The 20,789-nt window shown below is 44.4% G+C and overlaps 1 protein-coding gene across 1 annotated transcript in view; it reads right to left on the bottom strand.

The window, feature by feature from the left end:
* rasgef1ba (RasGEF domain family, member 1Ba) overlaps positions 1-20,789 on the bottom strand; it is a gene marked incomplete at its 5' end in the record, with an annotated part of 99,136 nt that overhangs the window by 1,554 nt on the left and 76,793 nt on the right. Inside the window, 12 exons of the mRNA XM_079222627.1 lie at positions 1,634-1,706; positions 3,160-3,283; positions 4,286-4,381; positions 6,618-6,713; positions 8,104-8,183; positions 10,081-10,183; positions 10,816-10,911; positions 11,715-11,789; positions 12,926-13,141; positions 19,076-19,213; positions 19,341-19,463; positions 20,132-20,299. Of these exons, the coding sequence (XP_079078753.1) occupies positions 1,634-1,706; positions 3,160-3,283; positions 4,286-4,381; positions 6,618-6,713; positions 8,104-8,183; positions 10,081-10,183; positions 10,816-10,911; positions 11,715-11,789; positions 12,926-13,141; positions 19,076-19,213; positions 19,341-19,463; positions 20,132-20,299 (1,388 nt within the window). The remainder of the gene's footprint in view (positions 1-1,633; positions 1,707-3,159; positions 3,284-4,285; positions 4,382-6,617; positions 6,714-8,103; positions 8,184-10,080; positions 10,184-10,815; positions 10,912-11,714; positions 11,790-12,925; positions 13,142-19,075; positions 19,214-19,340; positions 19,464-20,131; positions 20,300-20,789) is intronic.

Here is a 20,789-nt window from a genome sequence, read left to right as displayed (position 1 = left end):
AGTATTTATTTGACAGGGCACCTTAATGAACATTATTATACGGGTAGATCAAATCAAGCATTCTGATTGGTTGAGAGTGAGTGACGAGGTGTAGTTTATTCAGCCATAAAGTACTTTACAGCCTGTTTACATTTAGAGCGTTCCATATCAGTGCGCACTTAAAATAACAGGTAGATTTAAATTGCGCGACCGTTAGTTGTCATTTCAAGCTTGTCAGTTACCAAACATGTTGGTGTAAACTTTGATATTGTAACGTCCGCAGTAACGACTCGCAGACGTTGGTTTCCTTAACTTGCAGGTGTATTGCTTGAGTGTTCACAGTATTGCAACGGGGCTCTTCGCTAACAGTAACGTTAGCTCAAACGGAACAGCTAACAAGCTCACGTAGCATCCCCCACACTAGCATAACGAACGACAACACACACGCCACTTCCTCCCTAAAATGAGGTGAGGAATGAAAAGGGTTTGACCACAAAATCATGATAATTTCTAGTGAGAGATAATTACGTCGGTAATTTCCCGAGTTCTCTAAACATCATGGAGGAGAAAAATGACGGACAAAAGACGGACAGAAGCAGCGAGAGCACTTCTTTACATCGGTGGCTGCGCGTCATCCTCCACCTGCTTCCAACCGACCTGCTCAGTAAATCGGCGATTTCCTGACCAGGCAGTCAGTTTTATAGTCCCGTATGTGAGTGCCGTGCGTCCCGGGACTATTTTCTCTGTTGCTGAAATGCGATACACAACGTTTGGTGGCTACAACTATTTTGTGCTGAAAGGGAGCTTACTATTACTATTTATTATATATAAAAGCAATAAGGTACTCGAGGCAGTACTGTGTCTACAATAATGTACAGTTCAAGGGTTTCCCTTGAACTGTACATTATTGTAGACACAGTACTGGCTCGAGTACCTTATTGCTTAATTAGTATAAAATACAAGATCCTAATCTATCCACTCCTGAGACTAAATTAATCTGCATGGATCCGAGAGAAAACATCATAAAAGTTGAGCGAATTGAAAATGATCAGTTCTAACATTTGAGAAAAACTATAAATCGAGTCTATAGATGGATGTTGTCGTTTACATCGAGTTCAATGTTTTTTTTTAGGGTTAGGCGACAAAAAATTTGACCACAAACGCACCAACTCTCACAGATCCAAAAGCTGCTCTGACCTCTGACCTCTGACTCACATGTCTACATGTGGACGGCCGACAGTAAATCCTTTCGGGGGTTTTCCTCGACGAGGCAGATTTTTGTTTTCTTCACATCCATCTTCTCAAACACGTGCAGACTACTGTGTGATAACGGAGGAGGGAGGAGGGGCGGGGGATGTAATGGTGTGAACATGACGGATGTCCTCAGCGCGTGCCTCTGCCAGCGCCGGAGTGATGAAGAAGAGCGATGAGCACCTGTGCGTTTAATGCGTTTATTGAATAACGTGCAGGTCAGCGTCGGTGTGACCTCCTCTGGGTCTGCTCGGTCAGCGGAGAGGCGGGACGGGATGTGAGCCGACAGGCGGGATGGAAAGACTCCAAAGCCCCCCGAGGGTGTGTGTGTGTGTGTGTGTGTGTGTGTGTGTGTGTGTGTGTGAGTGTGAGAGAGAGGGAGGAGGCAGGGGTTCGTACACACCTCAGAGACTTCCATCTGTCCTTCTCCATGTGGTTCTCAGGACCTTCGCTCTCGTACGATGCCAGGTACAACGCTGCAACGAGGGAATCAGAACATTCAGGACTCTGCAGGCGACTCGTCTTTGCTTCGCCTTTTTATTACTGGAAGCTTTTTTTTTCTCTGATAAACAATGCGTTTGTGAAATAAGAAAACATTTGGATGGGTGGCAACATTAATCCCTTTTTTTTTTTTTTTTTTATATAGGTACACATCTTTTTATTTCTTTAAGGAAAACTGTAGAAACAAAAAAAGACATACAAAGTGATGATGAACTGATTTTAAATGCATCACTTATGTTAATAATATTGCACAGCTTACTGAAGACCTAACTGCTCTGATGTTAATTAGTCAGACTGGTCAGGTTTTTGACTGTTGGTTTTTTAAAATAGTAAATCTTTCAAATTGAGTCACTGGTTTCTGAATGTATTTCACATCAGCCTCCTTAATAGTCACATGACGTCGCCGACTGTCACCGTCTTTTGTAAAACGTACTTTTGTTCTCTCGAAGTTGCAATAAAGCAGAAAAACATTTAAACTCTCAACAAGCAAAAATCTTCACAGGAACAAATCAAAGTCATTGCAGTAGATTCCAACTTCATTTGGAAGTGTTTGGAAGATCAAAAACACAGATTGTGTGTTTGTGTGTTGACAGGAGGACGTTCACCATCACCCAGCGGACGACCTCCCCGTCTCTCTCTGATGAGACGGGGATAAGAGCCGGTGACACACGACTTTGATGTGGATTAAAGGAGACCGAAACTCTCAGCAGCAACAACGTACGCCTGTTTGAGGCCGAGAAAGAAAAGTAATTCTGCTATATTTTGGTATATAATGCGGTTATTTAACTTGATATCCAAAGCACGATTTCATTCCACATCTAGACTCTCACTGACCGTAATCAGCTATTTTTGATTTATTATCAATGTAACATGAGATGATTTAACCCATGTTACTACGAGTGAGTTTTTTTTTACATCTAATTGAATTCAACAACATTGAAGTCAATTATGAAGCTGCCGCCGACAGTCGATTAGCCTCTGTGACCATAACAACAAGAGAATATTTAAATATTACATGTGAATTAGTGAGCGTTAAAGGTGCTGTTAGGCATAGTTTTTTAACTTGCTAATATATATATATATATATATATATATATATATATATAAATATATATATAAATATATAAATATATAAATATATATATATATATATATATATATATAATATATATATATATATATATATATATATATATATATATATATATATATATATATATATATATATATATATATATATATATATATATATATATATATATATATATATAAATATATATATATATATATATAAATATATATATATATATAAATAAAAGTGTGCTAGTAATCTGACCTTCTCACTCCTGGCCAGAAAGTAAAGAAATAGTGTGGCTTATTCAAACAGTCGCGTCCACCATTGATTCATATGCTCATGGACACACGTACCATCTTCAGTGAACACTGGAGCCGTCAGCAGGTATTGCAGGATCTTGCGATCCTTCTCAAACGGACACTCCACTTTCTTCCAGGCCATGAACTCGCTCACTTGTTTGGCGAGTTCCCAGAATTTCTGAAAGAAATATCAAAAACAGACACTACAGGTCAGTATACCTGCCATTTGATCATTCAAAACTTTGTTTTATCATCATGTGTTATTGAAAACATTCCACATAATAAATTAATGAATTTAAGTAGCTCTTAGCCGAAGAGATTCGTCTAATTTATTTTGGCGACTCAAACAAAGTCACCTGCGACCCACCGGTGGGTCCTGACCACCCACTGTAATATGAAGTGGATGTAGTGACGTCACCCATTGGTTTATGGACTGATGTTATGAAGCCTATATGGCTCTGGTAGCAACCTGTCAATCACCTTGTAGCCCCGCCCTAAAGCATACCCTGCTTTATGGTCTGTTTGACTCTAAATGACCATAATTTACTAAATGAACATCATGCTGTACTGAAGAAGACTTGAAACTAGAGATTGAGACATACACTTATATTTATAATGTTAATGAGAGAAGTAGAGTCATTTTCTCATAGACTTCTATACAACCAGAGGAGTCGCCTCCTTGTGGTCAGGAGAGAGAATGCAGGTTTTAAGACACTTGGCTTCACTCAGCGAAAGTTGCCGCCTGGTTCTGACCCTTTGACTGAATGGACTTTCTTTTTCACTCCAAATAACAAGCCAGGTGGCTCTGCCTTTGAGCAAGGCATTGGTCCTTGTAAGGCTCCACCAAGGCTGCACATGACCCAACATGCTGGGATTCAGCTGTCCTGAAGGGTCAATGTGTTCAAATGTAAAAGGAAAGAAGAATCAGCTTCTGGATGGAATGAAACCTTAAAATAGTGCCTGATTCAGTGTCGCTGTGACCAAAGACCGGTGGGAAAGTTTCTGTGTTCGTTCCACGGAAACACAGCTGGACTTCACACACTCGGGTCTCACTTCTTCATTCTCTAACGCTCTTTAGGGAAGTGAAGATAAAAAAAACTAAATAAAAATCGTCGCTATGTGTAGTAAATAGTGACGCGGGGGGGAACTCCCTCCGGGGAATTCAAGATCTCAAGTTTACCTCGAAGTTGACGTGTCCGCTCTGCAGCCTGTTGGCACAGCCCTCGTTGAGGAAGTAGATGTCTTTGATGAGCAGGCTGAAGAAAGGGATGACGATCTGCAAGACAAAAGAAAAGAAAAGGGATTTAATTTCAGAGAAGATGCAAGGGGAGGGGGAGTTATATGTGACTCACAGGTGTGTGATCTCTAAACAAGTCGATTCAAAGGAAAAAAGGGATTACAGATAAAGAGGATTTCTTATAATGTGTTGTATCACTTCCAGGGAACAAAAGAGACCTTCTTCTTCTTAACCATAAACGTATATTCCACTCTCGCAGGCCTGTAGCAGCACGTAGAAACACGACCTCTAAAGACCCTAAAACAATGCACCGATTCGGACGAAGTGAGATGAGATGTTTTCCAGAGAACAACAAGTCATTTTTATTTATTTATAATTCATCGCCACCCTCATACACAGATTCAGGTCAGTGCTTGTCTGGTCACAAACACTAACGTTGATGGAGAGCAAGGTGGGGGAGAAAGAAGAAAAAAAAAAAAAAGCACCAGACTCTATTCCAATATCGGTACATTTTTCTTTTCCTTTCCTTTCTGCAGAATCAACCGGTGGGAAATCAGCCGGGCTGGCTGGTTAAACCTGCCATTTGTCGGCTGCTCAGGCTGATGGATAAACACCACTTTTGCTCCAGAGTGTCGAGAGATTGCATCAATCTGGTACAGTGACCTTTAGCAAGCCCCGCCCCCCTCCGCCCACCACACTCATCAGGAAAGAGGTGACAGGCGAACGCGTCTCCGCCTCCAGGTGATCAAACATTCATGATGGTGGAGCTTTTAGAAGCGTTCCGATGGAGAGGAGCGGACTAAATGATGCAGAGGAGGAAATAGAAGCGTGCATTTGATGAACCGTCATCCCGGTTGGGTCACATGTTGTAACCTTTTCCTCCTTTGGGTTCTTTTTGGCATCAGCCGACTTGCATTGTGAAGACATTGTCGTCTTTGAACAAACTGACAAAAAGTCAGGATGTCATAGACAAGAGCCGGCGTGCAGACGTGTTCTGCTTTTAGAGGAGGAGGAGGAGGAGGAGGAGGAGGAGGAGGAGGAGGAGGAGGAGGAGGAGGAGGAGGAAGAGGAAGAGGAGGAGGAGGAGGAGGGCCGCAGCAGGGAGGAAGTCGTTGTCACAGCTGGACTCCCGGAGCGTTGAGGCTCTGGAGCCAGACGGGACGCCAGGTCTGGTGTGTGGCCTTTAAATAGATCTACCTATTTAAAGCTGCTCACTAGTATTTCTTTGGGTTTTATCGATGGGTCAAAAGAGGTTCAAGCAGCTGATCTGTCTCTTTTCTTTTGGCATTCTTTTTTTTTTGTGCTATAAAACGATTATTGGATTTAACTTTGGCACAACTTGTAGATCTATGAAGCAGAATGATTGATATATATATTTTTTTTTTTACTTAAACAAGTATTATTCAACATTGTATGACATTTTATAAACTAAGCGGTTCCATGGAAATAAGAAGATGAGTCAATTATGAAACTATTATTTAGCTGCAGCCTTAATTCTAGGTAATCATATTTAATGCCTGATATTTTATTCTTGTTTCTTTACCGTTTACATTTTTGCTCTACTTTTTTTTCATGTATTATTAACAACACAAACTCACTGCTGCCTAATGTCCACAACAGAGCTCCTCCAGTAAGTCTGCAGAACTTTGCATTAAACGCGTCACGGATTGTGAAATCTTTCCGTCCTCGCGGCAAACAACAAAAACAACAACAACAACAAACTCAAACAGGAAGACTGCAGCACACATGTTGGCTCTGTTGATCCTCCTCACAGCCCAGTGGCGCCCAGAACGGATCATAAACAAGCCCCTCCCTTAAAAAACAAGAAGGAGAGGTCACAAGGGCACGGAGCATACCAGACTTCTTGTCTTGGGAACTTTCCGTTTCGTGACCCCCCCCCTGACCTCTTGTCCAAGTGCGTTTGCATTTCTGAGCTCCCAAAAAGAAAAGGGCTCCCTTGCATGCCTCAGGGAGTCGGATGCATGTTGACAGAACAGTCTGTCTCCGTGGCAACACGCGTATCGGACACATGATGTACGAGTGGGAGACGAAAACCACCAGCGTTCTTCCTCCTCCCTCCTCTTCCTCACATCTTGACCCCGCTTATTACTGCATTTGGGGCAAACTGGACTCCAGTAAGAGGCCTTGTTTCCCAGCGGTGATGGACATGTAAGTAAAGCCCCACACGGGGCATTCAGGGGAGGGCTGACCTGCAGGTGAACCAAACTGGGAATACGGTCTGACTTTAGGCTCCTCCCATCACGCTGCGCCTCACCTTTTCTCTGCTGCTGTTGGCGGTGATCGACCGCTGCGTCGCTCCTCGCAGCGCTGTTCTGTAGTTGTAGAAATTGCTGGAAGGATCCATCTGGTGCTGCGGAGGGAAAGAATACGCCGTCAGTTCATTGGGTCCACAAACAAACAAACAAACAAACAAACAAACAAACAAACAAACAAACAGGTGAGCAGAGCGACTGGAAGTGGATTTAAACACGTTTAGTGGTTCCAGCGTTGAGACTTTAGTTCCTGATGCTTCGACTCGGACGACTAGTTTGACAGTTATTGTAAAAAATAATAAAAATGTTTTATTCTTAAGTCTTAATTTGATCAAATACATAGTTGGAAACAAATTGACTGACAGATACAGAATGAATGACTTTGATAGATTAAAAGCCATTTATTTGTTTTTTCTAAAGCGTTCATTCATCAAACATTTTACGTTTCTTCAACATGAGGATTGGATTCCCCTCTGAGAACTTACTGTTTTACATTTCATGTCTCAAATGAATCGCCTCCATTCAAACGACTATTTAGTAACTCAAACCCCTTGTGAGTTATGTGATGAAGGAGATAAGAAGAAGAGGAAGACGCCTTTGGGTCTGTGACCTCGAACACATGAGGAGGAAGAGGAGGAGGAAGAACTCCACGTAGCCCACTAACTATGACTCAGTGGGACGGAAAGTTCACTTCAAAAAGAGGCTCACAGGGACAAAACCGTGGAGGGTTAAAGGAAAGTCATCAAAAGAGTATCAGTCACACACCTCATCTCTTCAGAGAGAGAGAGAGAGAGAGAGACACAAAAAGAAGCTGAAGAACAGAGTTCCCCGACCGACTCGAGCGCCTCAGATCTCGTTCAAAAAGGCCGACTGAACCCGCCGGGCTCCGGGAGCGTCTTCCCCGCAGCGCCGAGGGTTTCCGTTCACGTCTTTGAGGATGCTGCTCTTTTGGGCTTCTTTACTTTGTCTTTGGGAAATAATTCAAAACTCAATAAAAAGTATTCCTCACCAAAAAACTAAGCTCAGAGGATGCCTTGTGTGCTTTTGTGGAATCGTTAACATATCACATATTTAAACTATGAAATAATATACAGAGTTTTCAAGCAGAATATCTATAAAATGTTTCGCCCTAAAATAGTTGGATAAACACAGTTTGAAGAATCTCTCTCTCTATCCCTCTCCCCCTGAGTTCTCAGCAGCTTCCAGCGAGACTGTGTTCGTCTTCGTCATCACACTCAACCCAAGAAGAAGAAGAAGAAGAAGAAGAAGAAGAAGAAGAAGAAGAAGAAGAAGAAGAAGAAGAAGAAGAAGAAGAAGAAGAAGAAGAAGAAGAAGAAGAAGAAGAAGAAGAAGACGACCCACGACGCGGTTAGTCATCGGGTGTTAAACACAACCAAAAAAAACAGCAATTTTTTTTAACGTTTTGCCTCCTAATATATCAACCCAAAAAAAACCAGAACCAGCACATATGTGTTCAGTCAAGCATACCTCCAAGATGTCGAACTTGGCCGTCTTCACTTTGTTCCAGGTCTTCTTGAGCCGAGACACGGGACTCATGTTCATCCCGGCTGCAAGACAAGACACACAAAACCAATGAGAGACATATCGCGCATCCATGCAACACCCAAACATGATCGCATTAACACATGGAACTTTCCCATTCAGCCAGACAGACCCCCCCCATGCAGTCATCCTTCATCATCCCACCTCCCCCTCTTCTTCTTCTCCGCTCTTGTTTCTTCTGACGCAGCGAGGCAAAAGGCCGCAGGAACAATGGCGTTAACACACGCCTCGCTTCCCCTTCCCATATGGTAATCCTCTGTGTGTGTGTGTGTGTGTGTGTGTGTGTGTGTGTGTGTGTTCAGGAGGCCGAGGGTCACCGTCAGAGCAGAGCAACACAAACAACCCTCGAGGGCACTAAAAGGGAAGTCACATGCACACATGGAGATATATTTTTTTAAACATTCTAGTTTTTTTTTCTTTCCTGCACTTCCTGGGAGACGGTTCGAGTCTAACGTGACACTTCGGCGCCGCGGGCGCCACATACTAGCGAGAGTCTGAGCGCGGCGGCGCCGTGTGTCAGATCGAGTCTCGATCCGCTCACAGAGACACCTGTGTGTGCGTGTGTGTGTGTGTGTGTGTGTGTGTGTGTGTGTGTGTGTGAGAGAGAGACACAGGTGTTGGCTGTGGTCGTCGCCCCGCTGTTGTACTCTCTTCCCTTTTATGAGAGAACATTATTATATTATATCTTTGATGTCTCTCCCTTTCAGCGCCGACACCATGTCGAACGACGAGGAGGAGGAAAAGGAGGAGGAGGAGGAGGAGGAGGAAGAGGAGCGCTGACAGAGCGTGTATTTTATTTTATTGTTTTTTAGCTTCTTTTTTTAATTTTTTTTAGGGAAAAAAAGGGCTACATGCACCCAGATTCTCACTTAATTCTAGTATCTAGTGAGCTGATTCACATGTAGGGTCTGGTCTTTGTGGTCAGGTGTCGATACGTCCAAGACTTTATTTCAAGCTGGCCGGATCACCTGGCCGACTATAAAAAGGTGAACTTGCTTTCATAATTTGGGAGGCCCAACCCTTCAATTAGATCACTAATACGTTGTCTAACCCCGGCGGTTCCCTGGAGAGGCTGGTAGAGCCTGTGGCGTTCTCCCTCTCTCTCTCTCGCCCTCTCGGGGGAGAAAGAGAGAGAGGGAGAGAACAGCTGGCACTCCAGTATCCTCTCCTCTGCTCTCCCCCTTCACCTCCTCCCTCCTGAGCTCTTACTCTCTCTGGTCAGTGCTGACCATCTGCCTGGATGCTCTGTGTCCTCTACCAGCTGAGCCGCCTCCCTTAAACCCCTCTGGACGCACAGATGCCCCCCGGACGCCCCCCGGCCTGGGAGGATGACCAGCTGCCCTCTCCTGTGAACACTGGGGGATCTCTTGGAGCCCTCCAGCGAGGTCTCTGAACTGATCTTTAATCTAAGATGGCTAGTTTTGCTGAGAGTAACCATCTTAAAAAACACGCACATGCGCACACACACACCCTTTGTTTGGGGTTAAGTGGAATCGGGTCAAATGAGTCCAGAACTTCTTCTGATTGAATCAGCAACTTTTTAAGCCACAACTCTGTTTCTAAAATATTTCATCCCACCAGAGTTAGTGCATCAACAGTATGTAGGATATTTTTAAACACTCCTCTATTTTTACTGTGTTTTTCCATATGTCCTGTTTTGATTTTTTTTTTGGTGTGTCGCTTTTAAACAGTAAACAACAATATTTTTTTTCCTGTCTCTTTTTAAACTCTCCAACCAGAGTTGGTGACTGTTGGAACTGTGGAAAGACTGAACAAGATGTTTTTTAAGAGTTTTATTTAGTTTCTGTCGTTTGTTTGTTTCAATAAAAAAAAAACTTTCTGTCAATGGAGTCTGGTGTCTCTGAGGAGAGGGATAGAATGAAATGATGAATCACAACTCACATACGATGGCCATGAGGGAGTTGAAGTTGCCGATGTTGAAGCATTCGCGCGCCACATCGATGAAGAACTCCATGACTCGAGCTCGCTGCTTCTTCTTCACGGGCTGTGAACCACATGAAGAACATGAAGAATATTAAAACATTAAACATCTGCATTAGGGCCTGACTGCACTGTCCGTAAAATGTGTTTGTTGGAAATCAACACACTAAAATCATTTAAGCACAATGCTTAAGTGAGTACTGATGTTTGCTTGTACTCAATGGGACTATTTGAGGCAATTGTGTTGCTTTCTTTTACCCTTTTGATGCTGAAAAATATTAATTATAAATCAATTTAAATCCTTTATTCAGCTCAAATTGAAAAGCTATGAACGGGAATTGTAAATTCCAATTCCAATTAACTTGAATATATTTCTGTTCGATAATGTAATTATTTTGTAATAACAATAAATGTCCAGCAGGATCAAGTGCCAGAAAGTTTCAAATCAACAATTTTGATATTCAATGAATCATTCGAGTCGGTTCTCAAGCAAGAGGCGCCAAACATTTGTCGTTTTGAGCTTCTGACATGAGAGAATTTCACACTTCTTTTATTTAATGTTTGGGTTTCAGTCATGCTTTTGACTTTTGGGTGTCTGGGAACTTGCGGCGGTCGCGTTTCAGCGCTTAATTTGCTGAACGTGATCCGTATTTGCATCATAACCTCCTGTGTTTCCTCCTCCCGCTCATCACTCACCATGCAGATCTCGGTCGCCACCAGATAACTGAGTCTGTTGAACCACTCCACGTACGCCTCCAGGTTGCTGGCCTTCTTGTGATCACTGAAGCAGCTCTGCAGCAACAACAACAACAGAATTTCAATTAGCATTTGAGCTAATTGCGAAGTACAAAAACACAAAGATGATATTGGCTTTCCTCCCCAGTTAACGCATCACTGAGCAAACAAAATAAACTTCCCTCTGCTTCTAGAAGCTCACTAGTGGCCGATGTTGTTCTCATTGTGCACGCTGGTCCTTTGTGTGGACTCCTCTTCATCTCATTCCACACATTCCTTCGGCCCGACACCCCCATCAAGTGGTTCGCGCCAATCGCATTTTAAAAACACGCAGTGTCGTCTTTTCCAAGTGGCTCGCTGGACTTCGAGGTGGGATCGCTCCGGGTACAAAGGCAGCCTGATCCCCCCCCACCCCCCCGCCCCCACCCCTGTTGCCTAGCAGCCAAACGCCAGACAAGAGAGCCCACCGCCAAAGACACACATTCCCCCCCAAAAAAATAAACCTTGGCAGCGGCGGTTGCTAGGAGATGAGATGCATGAATGTCCATCTCGTCCAGACAATGGAATGATTTGAGGAAATTGGCGGTGAGGTGTGTTTATGTTTCTGAGCGTGTGTGTGTGTGTGTGTGTGTGCAGGGCGGATATCTGGTCTGCCGTTACAGTCTAGCAGTCACCTGACCTCACTGTGACCCGTGCAGCAGCGGCCGCCTCCGTGTGTGTGTGTGTGTGTGTGCGTGTGTGTGTTGTGGTGTAAACTTAAGATCCGTCTAAGTCGGACCAAACGTCGACCGGTTGCATAACTACTGGATGTGCTTCTCTTATCTCGGAGGTTTATTCTGAGCAGAGCGTGCAGACGTTACCTTATCGTTGTCCAGAGGGTCTTTCTGGACGAAGGCCTGGACGAATTCCTCGGGTCCGATGTAACTCAGTCTCTCCTGAGGAGGAAGGAACAGGGGGGAAAATAAACTCCCTGCATGCATCTTTAGCTCAGTCGAGAAGGCCGAGGAACGTTCTGCAAGAGTTTGCAACACCTTTTACTTTAAGCTTCAGGTGGCCGACGTTAGCCAAATTCTGACCGACTTCTTTTCTTGTACTAATGCTACATTTACTTTTATCCTCCAGCTCATCTGCAGTAACACAGTTGAGCTTTAATCAATTCAAGAGCTAATTGGCCTGAGGGTACTTAATGGATCATGTCTAAAAGTACAACCAAATGATTGACGAATGCATTTCCAATAAAAATGTTAAAAACATTCAGGCGAATTTCTGCAAAGATGGAATGTGCTTTTCCCCCAGCACCTAACTTTAGGCAAATATATTCAAGAGGATGTGACTAGATTACATAATTAATCAAGCACCAGTAACTGATGCATCATGGGATTTCATTCCTGTCTCACACCTGAACTTCCTCTGAACCACACAGTGTTTAAAAAAAATTTGAATCGCTAGGATTGCACACTGTTTCTGGTGGAGCACAGTTGCAGTAGAACATTGAATACTTTGATATTGAAGTCCAATCTGTTTCCATCAGCCTTTATTCCTGCTTCTCTTCCCCCAGCTCAACATTAAAAACACGTCAATGGAAGTTGACCTTTTGGATTCGGGAAGAAACCCTTTGATCAACCTCTGGTTTTTACTAGATTGACCAATTTTGTTTTCAATGGCAGACTGATGTAATGAATATAAAGCTGTGGTCAAACGCGGCTGTTTGAAATCAATGCTGTGGCGGTGTCGGGCGTGGGCGGAGCCGAGGCGTTGGCTTCACCTCGACCGCCGCGCTGATGATTTCTACTCCATCATGTCGGCTCTCCTCTCTCACATTCTCCTCCGCTGCATCGATTCGGTCTTATTCTCTTCGGCTCATGTGCCGAAATGAGTGCGAGTCTCAGGGGAGACGGTTTCTACATCGTAATTTGGTTTGACGTGTCGACAACAAATGATTGATGATTTTTAAACAGATTTTTTAGATTGTGACTGATGACAATTAGCCTTCTGAGCCAAGTCTGACTCAACCACAGGCTTCTTGTAGATCAATGGCTACTGAATAATAGATCTAAATTCTTGCTCTCACCAGTTCTATGTGCGTGAGCTGCTGGGCGACGGTGAACGGGTCGTTGCAGATGGACAGCATGTCTCTCTGGATGGACGCCTGCGGCTTCGCCTTGAGAGCCGCCAGCCGCTCGGCCGCCGTGGCGTTGATCTTCACCAGCGCCTCCTCGTACTGGCTGAGCACCGTCAACCTCCTGATCAGACCCTGGCTCATCTGGCCCACCGCCTTCCTGTAAACCTGGAAGGATGGAAGAAGAGAGTTCGTTAGAGCTCAATGTTTCCTAGAGTTATGTTTAATTCACTTGGGACTCTACATATTCCTCCATGTCCAGCCTCAGAAAATGATCCGACAAACTCTCTTCGTAACACCGAGGATATCTAAATAACCTCCAACTCTTTACCACGAGCTATTACTCTGTTTTCCTGTTTTCCTCCAGCCTCCAAACCCGCTAGGACACAGCTACACCGCCGAGGGCACAAAGGCCACTGCAACCGAGATAATGAGAAGCCGAGCGCGATGTAACATTTGAGCAGAATCTCCAGTAGCATGCGTTGCAGCCACATTTTATTTATTCCCCAACCGCCCGTCTGTGGCAGAGGGCGATAACAACCTCGCTGGAATTTACAGCGCGCACATGTTGACTCCGTGTCAGCAGAAACTAACTTTTTGCAAACCGATGCCAGCTTCTCGGCTCCAAACCACAGAAGGACCCTCTGAAAATGTGACACTCTGAAGTATTCATCGTGCAGAAAAAGTGTCCCTCTGGTCACGCACCCGGGAAGGGGTCGCCAGCCTCTTCCTGCCGGCCTCATTAAGGCCTCTCAGCCCAGCCGGGGCTGGGCCGGGGGGGGAGGGGCTCTCGGCTCGCTAGACGCTCAAGGAGGTCGAGAGGCCGTCCTCTTTTGAACCTTCCCCTGGACTCCAAAACAGGCCACAATTAGATAAGTGTTCCCTCACGGACATGGATTAGCACAGAGGCCTCAGAGGGTCCACATAGAGGGGAGGAAGGACATGTGCGTTTGATTTCCTACGTGCAGTATCCCCTTTGTGGCCTCCGTCCAAACCACCGGTATGAGCCGCCGAAGAATCTGAGGTGACGAGGGCCGTTTTTCTCACGACCACAACCCTCTCCTCCTGGAACCTTCTGCCAATTTCAACCCTTCAGAATGAAAGTTCTACAAATGAGACTCCAGGGTCAACATGGATGGGGGAGAAAACACAGCAAGACTTATAGCGGATGTGGAGGCCGGGTGCCGAGACAGCAGTTAAGAATGAGGACGAGGCGTTTTGGAGGGGAAAAGAAAGTGATCGCACTCCCATCACTCAGGGCGGGACGCATTTTGGAAAAAGATTCCCTTCCCAGGGCGTGACGAATGCATCTGTCTGCTGGTGACGGGCCTGATGGCACATGAACAGACGATATTGCAGCTGTAGCAAAAGGGTGATTGCAAGAGCGCACGTCAGAGAGGAGAAAAATGAAGTCGTAGATCAAAAGAAATGAGGAGTCAAGGCAGACTGGAGATCAGAGAGAAGACTGATCTCTGCTCCTCCTCTGATCTCCAGGTGCAGCCAAGTAATTGATTTTTTTTTAAGGCTGTAATTATGATACATTTCATTATTAATTCATCTTTGATTGGGTTGTGTCAAACATCATGGGTCTCCAAGGTAAATATTGCTTTTGCTTGACCAACTGTCTAAAATCTAAATGTATAAAATGTACATTTACACAAGAGAGAAACAACGAATCCTGAGTGACTGATGTCAAAACGTAGAAATTAACAAAAACTGTTTCAGATTCAGCACTTGTTGAATGAAATTCATGCTAAAATAAGCGAATAAAGAAATAAAATGGACTTCTAAGCATTTACTGTTGAAGTCATTAAAATTAAGCAAAAATACATCCCCATGTTATTGTCCCAGCTTGTCCAATGTGAGTATTTACCTCTTTTTTTTCCTCATTTTGCATCATTGTAAATGTTTATTATCTTTTTTTTTAGGACTGCTTGTTGGACACAACAACAATTTGAAGGGATCTTGTCTTGGGGCTCCCAGAGTGTGTGAGGGCCCTTCTTCCTTCAATCCAAAACGAATCCATAAAAAACACAAAGAGATGAAAACAAACTGACAATAATCATTTAGTTGCGGCCCTAAACGGGAATATCTCCACGGAGACGTTGCGATGCGAGCGTAAACAGTGTCCACACTCGTTGGACAACGGGGAGACTCGCCACCGGGGGCCACCAAGTGAAAGAAATGGCTCCAGTTGCCACTTCAAAGTCAGCCATCTGCCCCGGCTTCTGTCCCCACGACAAACAAGAGCACGGGGGCCAGGAGTCGGGGTAAATATAGTCACTGATCTCGGAGACAACAGCGCGTCTGACATTTCTGAGCAGAGGGAGTCACATTCGTTGGGCGAAAGTATTGGTGTTACGTATGAGGAGGGGCGGTTGGCGAGGGCACGCTGTTTACCAACGCTTTCGACCCTGGCAGCGGTCCCGAGGTGGCAGACGGCTGCTCGGTACATGGGACGCATCGCCGGAGGTCCTGCTTTTCTTGGACCCGAGTGCCGTTGCTTCCTGCGGAGCGACCACCTGACCCACACTGTTTTTAGCAGCTCAGCCGAGCAGCACTGATGAGTAGAAAAGGTGCACCACACAGGATTATTTTATCTACTAAAAAACATCAGAGTTGCCAAGTCCCGATGGGGGCAGAAATATACCGCCCAACCTTACCGTGATCTGGCACGTTGTCGGGATGCCCCGATCAGCCATTCAATGTTGTCACGAGCAGATTTAAATTCAATTTTGCTCGATAATACAGCCACAAAGTGGACAAGTCGAGTGCATTCAAGTTAATGAAATCAATCAAATGTATATGATTAATAGCTCTGCATTGCATTAAGACAAAATTACAATAGAAATAATGATGTTCTTAATGTTGCTTCACCTTTCTTGAACAAATAAAAAAATAAACCCTCTCTATTTTTTTAAATGTCTTGAATTAGTTTCTTCCATCTGTGTGATACTGATTAGTTAAATAAAGGCCTCGATGGTCCTGAACACAGATCTCATGAGATCGGAACGGGATCGGACTAACACCTGGCACTATGTTTGCCACATGTCGAGTCCCTAAGTCGAGTCTCTAGTCCGTGTTGACATTACCGAAGTCCTACTTGGGTCTCAAATCTTCCGAAAAGAGAGGAATCTGCCTCATAGGCTTTTATTCAATGTGCAATGAGCATTATAACTCAGACCTGTAACCACTTCTCTTCAAGAGCGTTCTGTTTGTTCTCTCTTTGTCTGCTCTCTTTGTTCTACGTTATGGAGCCTTTTGACGGCGCCACGTGTTCTACCCTCAACCATGTTGCATCTCGGGGCGCTAAAGAGACTCCTCCCCCTCCCGGTGAACAATTAACGCGCATTTCATGCTTTGATAACTTTTTATTGGGGCCGAACCAGATGTTGAACTCAAACTAAAAACATATGCACACAAGCGATCATCACCTGTCATGAAAAGGTACTATATGCATGCACCATTTGTCCAAAATATCTGCCTTGCATCCAGCATTAAAGTGTCAATATAATGTGGTATCTTCTAAATCAACTCATAGTCAAGCAAAAAAAACAAGAAGAAGAAAAGAACGAAGTGTAAAATAACAAACGGCCCATTTTGAGGGAACTCGGCAGGATGAAATGAGGCCAGATCAGGATCAAAGCTCCTGTTTTCTTCTGGACTGCTGCTTCCCTTTATACCCGACCACATCCATAATGACAGTCCTACGACAGGGATCAAGGTCCTGGAATGTTTTCAGTGTGGTCTGGACACGACTTTGACCAGATGTTCGGGACGTCTATTCTGGACTAAAAGAACAACTTATCCCAGAGCGCTGCTGCGGTTTCGACGCTCTGGAGAATCTGCCGGTTAACTCTGCCCTCTGGACCGGCTTCAGGTTGGACCTTTGTGTTGCTTTCACAACACGAGTTGGAGAATCTGTGAGACAGAATCTGCGATGATGCAACCGCTGGCGTCATCGCAGATTCTTTAACTTGAACGGCTGGCCTTCTTCGCAGAAATGTCCCGTGGCATTCACACTGTTCCATTTTACGATCACGGGTTATCATATATGGATATATGAATGAACAATATCACGAACTAACTTTGTCAACGTTTGCTCGTGGTGATTTTCTTTTTACCCAGAGGCACCAAAGCTTCCCTAAGAACCGCTCATATGACGCGCTGGGCTCCTCATGAGCGCACCATCTGTGGCCAACATGACATCACAGCAGGGGGTTGTACCGGATGGAAAAAGGTTGCTTTGTCAACACTGTGCACACACGTGGAACCTTTGATCTTCTCATGGAAAGAGCTTTTTTCCATACAAAGATCTTTAAGGAAAGTCCATGTGTTGAGGAACACTTGTGGTGTTTTGGAGTTATGATCACTTTGGACTAACCAGATGTTTTGCTGAGGTCTGAGGATGCTGTGAAATTGCTTAGAACAGAATCCAAGCGGAGAGAAATTGAAAGCAAAAGTTAAATATATATTTCACAATCTGCCCGAAAGTACCAAATATTACTTTTCGGGCTGGTTCAACTTTCACCTCCCAAAGCTTTCGCGATCACTGTTGCACACACAACTTCTATGTGATGAGGGATCATCAGCAACTTATTGGGCACTTTCGCTTTCAATTTAGCTTCCAACTGGCGAGTTAGATACCAAACTAGAAGGGAAACAGATTAAAGACGTTATCGGAATAAACTACCAAACTACTGCAGAAGCTTTTATAAAAGGATCACTGCAGATCAATACGACAGCAACAAACAAACAACAGTTTGTGTGACACCACCTCAAGGGACAATCTTGTGCTACATGACTCTCTCTCGCCTTGAGGCCGGAATTGATTTCAACCCTCAAAGTTATCTTTTTGAGGGTTGAAATCAAAAGATGTCCGACACAGCGTCCGTGTGTCTATGAGCATGACTGAGGGAGAGTGTATAGTAGAGTGTATGTTCTATACCAGTGTAAGAGGGGAGGGGTTAATGGGGAACTGTACAAGAAATAGATACACTACATAACTTCCTTTAAAACGGCTGCGCTATTCAGCCAGCCTAGTCTTTATGCTATCCTCCTCCTCCTCTTCTCCCCTGAAAATGTAACGTTTCCATCGAGGTGTTTCCATCTTTCCACTAGCCGTCACTCTGCTACTTTTTTCCTCAACTTTGACCCGTGCGGCTTAAATATAGATGCGGCTAATTTGTGGATTCTAAATTTAGCAGCAGTTGCAGAGAAATGCTAGCTAGCGAGCTTTAGCTAGCGAGCTTTAGCTAGCTAGCGACTGCAGCGGTAGCAGCAGCAACAGCGGCTTATAAACCACCACGGCTTGTTTAAGATTAAATACAACTTTTGTTGTTGTTTTTAGTAGATGCGGCTAATAAAAGGGTGCGCTTTATAACCAGCAATTTACGGTACTTGCACTATATTGACTACTGTTGTCTTTAATTGTCTTTTTGTCTCTGTTGCTTTTAATGTCTTTTTTCATCTTGTTTATTGTATATTGTGTATGTATATAAGTATGAAGAGCAACGTGTAACCAGAGTTAAATTCCATGTATGTTTAAAACACACATGGCCAATAAAGCTGATTCTGATTCTGCGGTGCGTGGAGCACGAGCCGCTGCCCGTCAAAAGACTACCCGTCTGTGACAAAGCGTGCAACGGCGGAGGGTCTGCATGTGCAACAAAGATAACAGAGGCGACCGGACAATAAACTGTTCTCCCCCCTGTAAGTAAACTTTGATCCGAGGCCGACGGCGCGCTGAGCCGGCGACATTCAGCTCTGCGGCAGCGAAACTGTTCAAACGCTGCGCAGGAAGAAGCGCCACATAGACGAGCAACAAAATAAAAGCCACCTAGCTAATGAACAATGGGGCTTTTCTCTCAACTCAGCCAGCCTCAAAAAGTGCTTTGTTGCCTGAGCCCCCCCTCCTCCTCCTCTACTGCTATCTGCAAATAAAATCTGCCTGTGTGTGTAAATTTGCTGCACATGCGGTCGCCAAAACCGCATGCCCACGGCTAGTGATAACACCACAACATATTATCTCATCAGCAGACGACTTTTTGGTTACCCGACTCATTTAGTGTGAATGGAAGAAAATTAAAAAGAAAGACCGACCTCGTCTCCACTGGCCAGCCGCTGGGTCAGCTCCTTCAGGCTCCGCATCATCCTCTCATCCCTGAAGTCGTACGGGAAGGTTTCCGTCCACTCCATCAGCAGCTGGAGGATCTTGGGAGCGATCTTCCTGACTCTCATCTGCAAATGCAGAATAAAAAACACAGAAGTATTGAGTGAACAGCCACCACTACTAGGATGCGTGTTCACAATGTGCCGCTGCTTCCTATAGCCAATGAGGATTAAGCGGAGGTTTGATCCGGCGTACCTTGTCCGCTTGGAGGTCGCTGAGTCGCTGCTGCTCCATGCACAGGTGACACACCTTTGACATGAGTTCGTGCGGGCGGATGAAAAGACGAGAGCTGAGCAGGAAGGTGAAGATGTATGTCCTCTGTGGAGAAGAAAGACAACACGTTTAGTACAACAGTGATCCCGTGACGTCAAAATGGATCTTTTATCTTCGAGAATTGGGCTTTAAAGCCACGTGAGGGGAAAGATACCGCGACAACTAAATATACAGCGGGTAAAATAAGTATTGAACACGTCACACGTCTAAAGAAGCTATTAACAGTAGATGTCGGTAACAACCCAAGTAATCCATGCATACAAAGAAAACCAAACAAATAAGTTCCGAAATTAAATGAGAGTCATAAGCGTTTTCAATATGTTTTTCCTGTGACATTCCATTGTATTACACATCATTTCTGAGCTCATTTATTTTGTTTTCTTTGTATGTATGGATCAATCGGGTTGTTACCGACATCTGGCGAGAATGTCTCGTCAATAGCACCTTTAGAAATATATTTACTAAGAAGAGTTTGACATGTTGAATACTTATTTTACCCGCTGGATAAATAGGAAGTACAGGGAATAAAAAAGGATATTTCTAGGAAAGATGAAGTAAGGCAGAAAGACAACAAAGGAAAGAGACTTTTGTCACTAAGAGGGTCTGAAAGCACTGGAGCTGCTCAGACGGAACAAAAAGGAGAGAAAAAAGCGGCTTCACCTCTTTACTTTGATGAAACTGCAAAAGTTAAAGAAAACAACAACAATACTCACATCTGGATAATAGTCTACAGTTGGGACCAAGTGATGAATGAGGGCCTCCAGGGACCCGGATGTCAGGTTGTTGTCATGGTAGTAGAGGCCGGAGTAGCCCTCCTCCTTGGCCTGGTACAGGTTCTTGTTGTAGCCGCCGGTGTTCAGTGGAGTCTGAGGCATGTTGTCCTGCAACGGAGACAAAGGGGCAAACGGGGGTCAGTCAACACTCAGATAGATGTCTCACCACAGACGCTGGTGCAGAAAGGAAAATAAATAAAAAGAATCCCAAAATAGCTCTCAGACACAAACACAGACGGCGAAAGGTTTTGGACGCAGTCAGCACCCGTTCCTCCTCCGGATGCCTGCTGTCCGTTTTGAGGTTTCTGGGTTCAGTTTATTTGCACAAATGGTTGACTGAAAAAGTTGAAATGCAAACTGTGGTTGAGACACAAAAAGCATGAGAGAGAAAAAAAAAAAAAAGCAGGAGGTTTGTGAGTCATCTGCATTACAATGAAAAACACCAGAATAGACATTTTTACTGAGTTATGACCCCACTGAGCTTCACTGGGAGTGGAACCCTGAACCATGGCTTTATCTGTGCCTTGCTCATCAGAAACCAGCCGCACTACAACTGCAGGCCACATGTGTCCATCACCTCATAAGCAGCAACTTTGAA

This window comes from Taurulus bubalis, assembly GCF_910589615.1.
Source record: "Taurulus bubalis genome assembly, chromosome: 8".
NCBI classification, from domain to species: Eukaryota; Metazoa; Chordata; class Actinopteri; order Perciformes; family Cottidae; genus Taurulus; species Taurulus bubalis.
Note: the sequence above shows the minus strand (reverse complement) of the source record. Positions and strands in the feature narration are given on the sequence as shown.